Source organism: Pristiophorus japonicus, unplaced genomic scaffold (assembly GCF_044704955.1).
Source record: "Pristiophorus japonicus isolate sPriJap1 unplaced genomic scaffold, sPriJap1.hap1 HAP1_SCAFFOLD_3320, whole genome shotgun sequence".
NCBI lineage: Eukaryota > Metazoa > Chordata > Chondrichthyes > Pristiophoridae > Pristiophorus > Pristiophorus japonicus.
Window position 1 is genome coordinate 1 of NW_027253129.1, and position 12,244 is coordinate 12,244.

At 65.1% G+C, this 12,244-nt stretch overlaps 1 protein-coding gene across 1 annotated transcript; it reads left to right on the forward strand.

Moving 5' to 3' along the window:
- Positions 1–1,009: 1,009 nt before the first annotated feature.
- LOC139249796 (interferon-stimulated 20 kDa exonuclease-like 2) lies at positions 1,010–10,408 on the forward strand (the record flags this gene model as incomplete). Its single annotated transcript, XM_070872558.1, has 3 exons — positions 1,010–1,040; positions 6,671–7,538; positions 9,761–10,408. Coding segments are annotated over exons 2-3 (1,371 nt in total), but the record flags the coding sequence as incomplete, so codon positions are not given.
- Between the last annotated feature and the right edge of the window lie 1,836 nt (positions 10,409–12,244).

The following is a 12,244-nucleotide window of genomic DNA, read 5'->3' on the forward strand; positions in this document are numbered from 1 at the left end:
TCTCCCTCACAACACAACAACCCCAACACACAACAAACCCCAACACAAAAACAACCAACCCCCACAACAACAACCAACCCCCAACACACAACCCCACAAACACCAACCCCCACCAAAAAACCAACACAAAACCAACCCAACCCACACTACTCTTCATCCCCCCTCCATTCCACACCCTCTCTCTCTCTCTCTCCTTCCCCCATCCTCCTCTCTCTCTCTCTCCATTCCCATACTCACTCTCTCTCTCTCCATTCCCATACTCACTCTCTCTCTCTCCATCCCCACATTCCCTCTCTCTCTCTCTCTCTCCATTCCCACACTCACTCTCAATTCCCACACTCTCTCTCTCTCTCCATTACCACACTCTCTCTCTCACTCCATTCCCACACTCTCTCTCTATCTCTCCATTCCGACAGTCCCTCTCTCTCTCCCTCCATTCCCACACTCTTTCTCTCTCTCCATTCCCATACTCTCTCTCTCTCTCCATTCCCATACTCTCTCTCTCTCTCCATTCCCATACTCTCTCTCTCTCTCCATTCCCATACTCTCTCTCTCTCTCCATTCCCACACTCCCTCTCTCTCTCCATTCCCACACTCCCTCTCTCTCTCCATTCCCACACTCCCTCTCTCTCCATTCCCACTCTCTCTCTCTCTCTCTCTCCATTCCCACACTCTCTCTCTCTCTCTCTCTCCATTCCCACACTCCCTCTCTCTCTCTCTCCATTCCCACACTCCCTCTCTCTCCATTCCCACACTCCCTCTCTCTCTCTCCATTCCCACACTCCCCCTCTCTCCATTCCCACACTCCCTCTCTCTCCATTCCCACACTCCCTCTCTCTTCATTCCCACACTCCCTCTCTCTCCCTCTCTCTCTCTATTCCCACTCTCTCTCTCTCTCCATTCCCACACTCTCTCTCTCTCTCTCTCTCCATTCCCACACTCACTCTCTCTCTCTCTCTGTACCTCGTACGGTGACCCCGGAAGTGAACGCCTCCCGCGGTGACCCGGAAGTGCAGCGGGCGGCTCGGGCCTGGGCCCCGGTGAGTGAGTGAGGGAGGTGGGGAGGGACTGAGGGGGAGTGAGTGAGGGAGTGAGTGAGGGGCTGAGGGGGAGTGAGTGAGGGGGAGTGAGTGAGGGGCTGAGGGGGAGTGAGTGAGGGACTGAGGGAGAGTGAGTGAGGGGCTGAGGGGGAGTGAGTGAGGGAGTGAGTGAGGGGCTGAGGGGGAGTGAGTGAGGGGCTGAGGGAGAGTGAGTGAGGGGCTGAGGGGGAGTGAGTGAGGGAGTGAGTGAGGGGCTGAGGGGGAGTGAGTGAGGGGGAGTGAGTGAGGGGCTGAGGGGGAGTGAGTGAGGGACTGAGGGAGTGAGTGAGGGGCTGAGGGGGAGTGAGTGAGGGGCTGAGGGGGAGTGAGTGAGGGAGTGAGTGAGGGACTGAGGGGGAGTGAGTGAGGGACTGAGGGGGAGTGAGTGAGGGGCTGAGGGGGAGTGAGTGAGGGGCTGAGGGGGAGTGAGTGAGGGACTGAGGGAGTGAGTGAGGGACTGAGGGGGAGTGAGTGAGGGGCTGAGGGGGAGTGAGTGAGGGACTGAGGGGGAGTGAGTGAGGGGCTGAGGGGGAGTGAGTGAGGGACTGAGGGGGAGTGAGTGAGGGGCTGAGGGAGTGAGTGAGGGGCTGAGGGAGTGAGTGAGGGGGAGTGAGTGAGGGACTGAGGGGAGTGAGTGAGGGGCTGAGGGGGAGTGAGTGAGGGACTGAGGGAGTGAGTGAGGGGCTGAGGGGGAGTGAGTGAGGGACTGAGGGGGAGTGAGTGAGGGACTGAGGGGGAGTGAGTGAGGGACTGAGGGGGAGTGAGTGAGGGACTGAGGGAGAGTGAGTGAGGGACTGAGGAGGAGTGAGTGAGGGGCTGAGGGGGAGTGAGTGAGGGACTGAGGGGGAGTGAGTGAGGGAGTGAGTGAGGGGCTGAGGGGGAGTGAGTGAGGGACTGAGGGGGAGTGAGTGAGGGACTGAGGGGAGTGAGTGAGGGGCTGAGGGAGTGAGTGAGGGGCTGAGGGGGAGTGAGTGAGGGACTGAGGGGGAGTGAGTGAGGGACTGAGGGGAGTGAGTGAGGGACTGAGGGGGAGTGAGTGAGGGGCTGAGGGTGAGTGAGTGAGGGACTGAGGGGGAGTGAGTGAGGGACTGAGTGGGAGTGAGTGAGGGGCTGAGGGGGAGTGAGTGAGGGACTGAGGGGGAGTGAGTGAGGGACTGAGGGGAAGTGAGTGAGGGGCTGAGGGAGTGAGTGAGGGGCTGAGGGGGAGTGAGTGAGGGACTGAGGGGGAGTGAGTGAGGGACTGAGGGGGAGTGAGTGAGGGAGTGAGTGAGGGAGTGAGTGAGGGACTGAGGGGGACTGAGTGAGGGACTGAGTGGGAGTGAGTGAGGGGCTGAGGGGGAGTGAGTGAGGGGCTGAGGGGGAGTGACTGAGGGAGGGAGAATGAGTGAGGGACTGAGGGGGAGTGAGTGAGGGGCTGAGGGAGAGTGAGTGAGGGACTGAGAGGGAGTGAGTGAGGGGCTGAGGGAGAGTGAGTGAGGGACTGAGGGGGAGTGAGTGAGGGACTGAGGGGGAGTGAGTGAGGGGCTGAGGGGGAGTGAGTGAGGGACTGAGGGAGGGAGAATGAGTGAGGGGCTGAGGGAGAGTGAGTGAGGGACTGAGGGGGAGTGAGTGAGGGACTGAGGGGGAGTGAGTGAGGGAGAGTGAGTGAGGGAGAATGAGTGAGGGGCTGAGGGGGAGTGAGTGAGGGGCTGAGGGAGAGTGAGTGAGGGACTGAGGGGGAGTGAGTGAGGGACTGAGGGGGAGTGAGTGAGGGGCTGAGGGAGAGTGAGTGAGGGACTGAGTGAGTGAGGGGGAGTGAGTGAGGGACTGAGGGGGAGTGAGTGAGGGAATGAGTGAGGGACTGAGGGGGAGTGAGTGAGGGCTGAGGGGGAGTGAGTGAGGGGCTGAGGGGGAGTGAGTGAGGGAGGTGGGGAGGGACTGAGGGAGTGTGAGAGAGGGAGAGTAAAGGCCCAGGAGTTGAGGGAGTGTGAGGGGTGCTTCCCCAGGGAGTGAGTGAGGGACTGAGGGGGAGTGAGTGAGGGGCTGAGGGGGAGTGAGGGGCTGAGGGGGAGTGAGTGAGGGGCTGAGGGGGAGTGAGTGAGGGACTGAGGGGGAGTGAGTGAGGGGCTGAGGGGGAGTGAGTGAGGGACTGAGGGGGAGTGAGTGAGGGGCTGAGGGGGAGTGAGTGAGGGACTGAGGGGGAGTGAGTGAGGGACTGAGTGGGAGTGAGTGAGGGGCTGAGGGAGTGAGTGAGGGACTGAGGGGGAGTGAGTGAGGGACTGAGGGGGAGTGAGTGAGGGCTGAGGGGGAGTGAGTGAGGGGCTGAGGGGGAGTGAATGAGGGACTGAGGGGGAGTGAGTGAGGGACTGAGGGGGAGTGAGTGAGGGACTGAGGGGGAGTGAGTGAGGGACTGAGGGGGAGTGAGTGAGGGACTGAGGGGGAGTGAGTGAGGCGCTGAGGGGGAGTGAATGAGGGACTGAGGGGGAGTGAGTGAGGGGCTGAGGGGGAGTGAGTGAGGGACTGAGGGAGAGTGAGTGAGGGACAGAGGGGGAGTGAGTGAGGGGCTGAGGGGGAGTGAGTGAGGGACTGAGTGAGTGAGGGGACTGAGGGAGAGTGAGTGAGGGGCTGAGGGGGAGTGAGTGAGGGGCTGAGGGAGAGTGAGTGAGGGACTGAGGGGGAGTGAGTGAGGGACTGAGGGGGAGTGAGTGAGGGGCTGAGGGAGAGTGAGTGAGGGGCTGAGGGGGAGTGAGTGAGGGGCTGAGGGGGAGTGAGTGAGGGACTGAGGGGGAGTGAGTGAGGGGCTGAGGGGGAGTGAGTGAGGGGCTGAGGGGGAGTGAGTGAGGGACTGAGGGAGAGTGAGTGAGGGGCTGAGGGAGAGTGAGTGATGGACTGAGGGAGTGACTGAGGAGGAGTGAGTGAGTGAGGGACTGAGGGAGTGAGTGACTGAGGGGGACCGGGTAGTGAGAGAGAGAGGGGCTCAGGGAGAGTGAGACACTGAGACTGGGAGGATGTGAGGGAGAGAATGAGGGAGCCTGGAGGGAGTGAGTGTGAGGGGCTGGGGTTGGGGAGGGGGAGACGGTGAGAGACTGGGGGGGTGGGGAGGCCCAGGGTGTGAGGGGAGGGAGAGACTGCGGGGGCCCGCGGAGAGGGAGTGTGATGGGCGGAGTGTGAACAGGTCTGGGGGGGCAATGTTGGGCCCGAGGTCCTGGGGTGTGAGAGGAGGGAGAGCGGGGGACACACAGACTGAGGGCTGGGGGAGCACGGAGGGAAGGAGTGTGAGGCCCCAGGGAAACACACTGAGAGGGGGACGGGGGTTGGGGAGCGAGGACGAGGGAGTGAGGGAGGACGGAGGGGACTGCGGGAACAGTGGGAACCGAGGCTCGGGAACACCGAGGGAGGGAGGGGGGGACAGAGAGAGAGTGTGAGGGCAGTGAGAGTCAGAGGGTCCCAGAGGGTGTGGGACTGGGGGAGAGACAGAAGGTGGGACGGGGAGAGGTCCCGGGGGGAGGGGAGACAGGGTCCGGTGGGTAAAAGGGACCCGAGAGTGAGAGACGATGGGGGAGGGGGAGGGAGGCTCCAGGGCGTGACCTGATATGTGTTGCCTTCCCTCGTTCAATAGCCCCCCTCACCCATTGAGGACCCCACATGTGCTGCTCCCCTAGTTCAATACCCCCATTGCCCATTGTGGACCTGATATGTGTTGCCCTCCCTGGTTCAATAGCCCCCCCCCTGCCGCCCATTGGGAAGCTGTATTGTGAAGCCCTCCCTGGTCCAGCAGCCGCACCAACGTCTGTGTGTGGAGCGGGAACTGGGATTCATTGTGAAGCTTCCTGCAGTTGAATATGCTACCCGCCTCTCACGTGCGGAGCGGCAGGTCCACCACTGGAGGCAGCACGCCCCCCCCCTCCCATTGAGTGAGCATTACTGAGGGGCTTTGAAAGAACATGAGCTCAGAGCCAGCTCCATTACGGGTCAGATGAGACGTTAAACCGAGGCCCCATCTGCCCCATCGGGTGGATGTAAAAGATCCCGGGGCCACTATTGGAAGAAGAGCAGGGGGAGTTCTCCCCGGTGTCCTGGGCCTGGTCATTAGGCATACAGGTACAGCAGGCGGTGAAGGAGGCAAATGGTATGTTGGCCTTCACAGCGAGGGGATTTGAGTATAGGAGCAGGGAGGTCTTACTGCAGTTGTACAGGACCTTGGTGAGGCCTCACCTGGAATATTGTGTTCAGTTTTGGTCTCCTAATCTGAGGAAGGACGTTCTTGCTGTTGAGGGAGTGCAGCGAACGTTCACCAGACTGATTCCCGGGATGGCAGGACTGACATATGAGGAGAGACTGGATCGACTGGGCCTGTATTCACCGGAGTTTAGAAGGATGAGAGGGGATCTCATAGAAACATAAAATTCTGACGGGACTGGACAGGTTAGATGCGGGAAGAATGTTCCCAATGTTGGGGAAGTCCAGAACCAGGGGTCACAGTCTAAGGATAAGGGGTAAGCCATTTAGGACCGAGATGAGGAGAAACTTCTTCACCCAGAGAATTGTGAACCTGTGGAATTCTCTACCACAGAGAGTTGTTGAGGCCAGTTCGTTGGATATATTGAAAAGGGAGTTAGATGTGGCCCTTACGGCTAAAGGGATCAAGGGGTATGGAGAGAAAGCCGGAAAGGGGTACTGAGGGAATGATCAGACATGATCTTATTGAATGGTGGTGCAGGCTCGAGGGGCCGAATGGCCTGCTCCTGCACCTATTCTCTATGTTATCACATTGCTGTTTGTGGGAGCTTGCGGTGTACAAATTATCTGATGTGTTTCCTGCATGACACTTCAATAGAAGTATGTCACTGGCTGCAAAGCGCTTTGGGATGTCTTGAGGTCGTGCACGGTGCTATAGAAATGCAATGAATTTCTCCTTTACATAGTTCCCTCTGGAGCGGCCTGGGCAGGCTATCCGGTTGTTGGGACAATTTGGGTCGGGCAGCAATGGGTCACAATACCAGACACGGCCCGAGTTTAGGAAAGACTGGGTGTTTCGCGCCTTCTCGGTAACAGCAGTGTGGGAAACCTCTCTGTTACACAGAGACGTGCCGATATTGTTGTGGGTCACCCGGGCCCATGGGCTGGTCACAAGGGCAGGCCAAGTGTCACAATGGTATCACAGTTCGATGGTCTCCCGCTGTACAGGGGGGGGCAGTGTTAATCCCCGCTCCTTCCCAGCACGCGTATGGCCACCGTGTTTGGCAGGCTACGGGTTAATGTCGACTGCTTTGTGTCCTCAGCTCGACATTCTGTCAAATCACTTTCGAAATCTCCTCCGCTTTGCAAATGGGACGGGACTGCACGCGCAGCTCCCCAGGTTGAATTTTCAGCCCGTGCTGAGGTAGCTTATATCTGCCTTGAGGTGTCAATACTGGGGTACGAGGGAGGGGTTGCTGAGGAAGCTGATTTTTGAGCGATAAGGGAGCCGAGGGTTACGGGGAAGTGGAGCCGAGCCCCGGGATCGGGTCAGCGGCGATCTCACAGAATGGCGGGGCAGGCTCGAGAGGCCCCTGCTCCCGCTCCTGCTCCCGATGTTCTTTACCCTGATGCCTGTGTTGTTTGCGTTGCAGATACCGAGATGGCTGGCGTTGTTGGTGTCTGAGCGGCCGGACTCGGGACGGTGTTGGCGAGCGGGTTTGCAGAGTCCGGGGCCCGGTGAGCTGGCCCTGTGCCCGCTGGCAGCGAGGGGGCCCGGTTGCCCCGCCTCGCCTCGCCATGTCGGACTTCACGCTGAACCTGGACTTCTCCGCCGCCGGGCCGGGCAGGAAGCCGAGTGCCGCCGGCCTCAAGCACAAGCGCTTCCTGAGCCGCCGCAGCTACCTGGAGCGCAAGGGCTACCTGAACAAGAAGCAGCTGGGGGCCCGGGCTCAGGACGCGGGGCGGCGCGGCACGCAGACTGCGGCGTGGGCCGGTGGGTCCCAGGGGGTCCGGCCCGGCCAGGCCCTCCTCCCCGGCGCTCCGGCCGGCAGCCCGGCCACCGCCCTCCGCAGCGTCTGCCGCGACACTCAGCAGTGGAAGCTCTCCTCAACCTCGCCCTCCGCCTCCCCCCGACACGCGTTCGCCCGCGGAGGTGGGGGCACCGCGCCGCCGCCGGCGGGCAAGGCTGGGCCCCCCGGGCGAGGGACGGCCCCCCCGCCGCCGGCGCCCGACAGGAGCCTGCTCCTGGGCGAGAGTCAGAGCGGCCTCCCGCCGGTCGCGTCCCCGGCCCCCGGCAAGCCCTACAAGTGCGTGGCCCTGGACTGCGAGATGGTGGGCACGGGCCCGGGGGGCCGCAGGAGCGAGCTGGCGCGCTGCAGCGTCGTCGGCTACGAGGGGGACCTGGTGTACGACCGCTTCGTGCTGCCCCCCAACCCCATCACTGACTTCCGCACCCGCTGGAGCGGGGTCCGCCGCCATCACATGAGGAACGCCACGCCCTTCAAACTGGCCCAGAAAGAGGTGAGCCCCCGGGGGAGGGGGTGATGGACACTGGGGGAGGGACTGAAGAGGGGGGGGGGGACTTGGGGTGTTTGCCCCTCGAGCCCGTTACACAGGAACAGGAGGAGGCCCATTCAGCCCCTCGAGCCTGTTACACAGGAACAGGAGGAGGCCCATTCAGCCCCTCGAGCCTGTTACACAGGAACAGGAGGAGGCCCATTCAGCCCCTCGAGTCTGTTACACAGGAACAGGAGGAGGCCATTCAGCCCCTCGAGCCTGTTACACAGGAACAGGAGGAGGCCCATTCAGCCCCTCGAGCCTGTTACACAGGAACAGGAGGAGGCCCATTCAGCCCCTCGAGCCTGTTACACAGGAACAGGAGGAGGCCCATTCAGCCCCTCGAGCCTGTTACACAGGAACAGGAGGAGGCCCATTCAGCCCCTCGAGCCTGTTACACAGGAACAGGAGGAGGCCCATTCAGCCCCTCGAGTCTGTTACACAGGAACAGGAGGCCCATTCAGCCCCTCGAGCCTGTTACACAGGAACAGGAGGAGGCCCATTCAGCCCCTCGAGCCCGTTACACAGGAACAGGAGGAGGCCCATTCAGCCCCTCGAGCCTGTTACACAGGAACAGGAGGAGGCCCATTCAGCCCCTCGAGCCTGTTACACAGGGACAGGAGGAGGCCCATTCAGCCCCTCGAGCCTGTTACACAGGAACAGGAGGAGGTCCATTCAGCCCCTCGAGCTTGTTACACAGGAACAGGAGGAGGCCCATTCAGCCCCTCGAGCCTGTTACACAGGAACAGGAGGAGGCCCATTCAGTCCCTCGAGCCTGTTACACAGGAACAGGAGGCCCATTCAGCCCCTCGAGCCTGTTACACAGGAACAGGAGGAGGTCCATTCAGCCCCTCGAGCTTGTTACACAGGAACAGGAGGAGGCCCATTCAGCCCCTCGAGCCTGTTACACAGGAACAGGAGGAGGCCCATTCAGCCCCTCGAGCCCGTTACACAGGAACAGGAGGAGGCCCATTCAGCCCCTCGAGCTTGTTACACAGGAACAGGAGGAGGCCCATTCAGCCCCTCGAGCCTGTTACACAGGAACAGGAGGAGGCCCATTCAGCCCCTCGAGCCCGTTACACAGGGAACAGGAGGAGGCCCATTCAGCCCCTCGAGCCTGTTACACAGGAACAGGAGGAGGCCCATTCAGCCCCTTGAGCTTGTTACACAGGAACAGGAGGAGGCCCATTCAGCCCCTCGAGCCTGTTACACAGGAACAGGAGGGGGCCCATTCAGCCCCTCGAGCCTGTTACACAGGAACAGGAGGGGGCCCATTCAGCCCCTCGAGCCTGTTACACAGGAACAGGAGGAGGCCCATTCAGCCCCTCGAGCCTGTTACACAGGAACAGGAGGGGGCCCATTCAGCCCCTCGAGCCTGTTACACAGGAACAGGAGGAGGCCCATTCAGCCCCTCGAGCCCGTTACACAGGGAACAGGAGGAGGCCCATTCAGCCCCTCGAGCCTGTTACACAGGAACAGGAGGAGGCCCATTCAGCCCCTGGAGCCTGTTACACAGGAACAGGAGGAGGCCCATTCAGCCCCTCGAGCCTGTTACACAGGAACAGGAGGGGGCCCATTCAGCCCCTGGAGCCTGTTACACAGGAACAGGAGGAGGCCCATTCGGCCCCTCGAGCCCGTTCCGCCATTTAATCAGATCACGGCTGATCTTTGGCCTCAACTCCACTTTCCCGCCCGATCCCTCGATTCCCCTCGAGGCCAAAAACCTCTCGATCTCGGCCCTGAATATACTCAGCGACTGAGGCTCCACAGCCCTCTGGGGCAGAGAATTCCAAAGATTCACCTCCCTCTGAGTGAAGAAATTCCTCCTCATCTCAGTCCTCAATGGCCGAGCCCTTATCCTGAGACTGTGACCCCTGGTTCTAGACTCCCCAGCCCGGGGGGGGAAACACCCTTCCTGCATCTATCCTGTCAAGCCCTGTAAGAGTGTTGTGTGTTTCAATGAGATCACCTCTCATTCTTCTAAACTCTGGAGCATATCGGCCCAGTCTGCTCACTCTCTCCTGATGGGACAGCCCTCTCATCCCAGGGATCAGCTTTTACCCCGGTATCACTCGGGTTAATCTCCGCTGCACCCCCTCCAGGGCGGGTAAACCCGCTCCCGGTGCAGGGGCCCCTTCAATTTGCCGCGTTGTTTGCAAACCTGTGGTGTTTTGCCCCCCCTGCAGATACTGAAGGTGCTGTGTGGGAAGGTTGTGGTCGGCCATGCAGTGCACAATGACTTCAAGGCTCTCAATTACTTCCACCCTCAGTCCATGACCCGGGACACCTCCAAAATCCCCCTCCTCAACCGCAAGGCTGGCTTTCCCGAGAAGGAATCCGTGTCACTGAAGAGACTCACCAAACAGCTACTTCACCGGGACATCCAGGTGGGTCAACCCTATCCCGGAGCCTGCTCCCCCCGCGTCCCCGGAGCCTGCTCCCCCCGCGTCCCCGGAGCCTGCTCCCCCCGCGTCCCCGGAGCCTGCTCCCCCCCGCGTCCCCGGAGCCTGCTCCCCCCCGCGTCCCCGGAGCCTGCTCCCCCCGCGTCCCCGGAGCCTGCTCCCCCCCGCGTCCCCGGAGCCTGCTCCCCCCGCGTCCCCGGAGCCTGCTCCCCCCGCGTCCCCGGAGCCTGCTCCCCCCGCGTCCCCGGAGCCTGCTCCCCCCGCGTCCCCGGAGCCTGCTCCCCCCGCGTCCCCGGAGCATGCTCCCCCCGCGTCCCCGGAGCCTGCTCCCCCCGCGTCCCCGGAGCCTGCTCCCCCCGCGTCCCCGGAGCCTGCCCCCCCCGCGTCCCCGGAGCCTGCTCCCCCCGCGTCCCCGGAGCCTGCTCCCCCCGCGTCCCGGAGCCTGCTCCCCCCGCGTCCCCGGAGCCTGCTCCCCCCCCCCCCCCCCCCGGAGCTGCTCCCCCCGCGTCCCCGGAGCCTGCTCCCCCCGCGTCCCCGGAGCCTGCTCCCCCCGCGTCCCCGGAGCCTGCTCCCCCCGCGTCCCCGGAGCCTGCCCCCCCCCCCCCCGCGTCCCCGGAGCCTGCCCCCCCCCCCCCCCCGCGTCCCCGGAGCCTGCTCCCCCCGCGTCCCCGGAGCCTGCTCCCCCCGCGTCCCCGGAGCCTGCTCCCCCCGCGTCCCGGAGCCTGCTCCCCCCGCGTCCCCGGAGCCTGCCCCCCCCCCCCCCGGCGTCCCCGGAGCCTGCCCCCCCCCCCCCCGGAGCCTGCTCCCCCCGCGTCCCCGGAGCCTGCCCCCCCCCCCCCCCCGCGTCCCCGGAGCCTGCTCCCCCCGCGTCCCCGGAGCCTGCTCCCCCCGCGTCCCCGGAGCCTGCTCCCCCCGCGTCCCCGGAGCCTGCTCCCCCCGCGTCCCCGGAGCCTGCCCCCCCCCCCCCCCGGTCCCCGGAGCCTGCCCCCCCCCCCCCCCCCGGAGCCTGCTCCCCCCGCGTCCCCGGAGCCTGCCCCCCCCCCCCCCCCCCCGCGTCCCCGGAGCCTGCTCCCCCGCGTCCCCGGAGCCTGCTCCCCCCGCGTCCCCGGAGCCTGCTCCCCCCGCGTCCCCGGAGCCTGCTCCCCCCGCGTCCCCGGAGCCTGCTCCCCCCGCGTCCCCGGAGCCTGCTCCCCCCGCGTCCCTGGAGCCTGCTCCCCCGCGTCCCCGGAGCCTGCCCCCCCCCCCCCCCCGCGTCCCCGGAGCCTGCCCCCCCCCCGCGTCCCCGGACCCTGCTCCCCCCCCCACCCCCCCCGGAGCCTGCTCCCCCCGCGTCCCCGGAGCCTGCCCCCCCCCCCCCCCTCGCGTCCCCGGACCCTGCTCCCCCCCGAACTCTGCCCACCCCCCGAACTCCCCTCCCGCACGCCCTGCACTTGCGTCCTCCCCACTCCGCCCTCCCCTTCCCCCTCTGCCCCTCCCCCTCTGCCTAGCCCCCTCCCCCTCGCCCCCGCCTCCCCCTCCCCCCCACCTCGACCCCTCCCCCTCCCCCCACCTCGACCCCTCCCCCCACCTCGACCACTCGCGTCCCCCCCTCCGCCTCACCCCCATCCGCCTCGCCCCCCTCCCCTTCCCTCCCCCCCGCCTCGACCCCTCCACTCCGCCTCGCCCCCTCCCCCCGCCTCGCCCCCCTCCCCCGCCTCGCCCCCCTCCCCCCGCCTCGCCCCCTTCCCTTCCCCTCCGCCCGCCTCGAACCTCCCCCCGCCTCGCCCCCCTCCCCCCGCCTCGCCCCCTTCCCTTCCCCTCCGCCCGCCTCGCCCCCTCCCCCCGCCTCGCCCCCCTCCCCCGCCTCGCCCCCTTCCCTTCCCCTCCCCCCGCCTCGAACCTCCCCCCGCCTCGAACCCCCCCCCCCGCCTCGCCCCCTCCCCTTCCCCTCCCCCCCTCCCCTTCCCCTCCCCCCCCGCCTGGACCCCTCCCCCCGCCTGGACCCCTCCCCCCGCCTCGACCCTCCCCCCGCCTCGACCTCTCCCCCCGCCTCGACCCCTGCCCCCGCCTCGACCCCTGCCTCCACCTCGACCCCTCCCCCCGCCTCGACCTCTCCCCCCGCCTCGACCCCTGCCCCCGCCTCGCCCCCTCCCCCTCCTCCCCGCCTCGCCCCCTCCCTCTCCCACTCCCCCCCCCTCGCTCCCTCCCCCCTCGCCCCGCCCCCTCCCCTCCCCCCCTCGCCCGCCCCCTCGCCCCCTCCCCCCTCCCCCCTCGCCCCCCCGCCTCGCT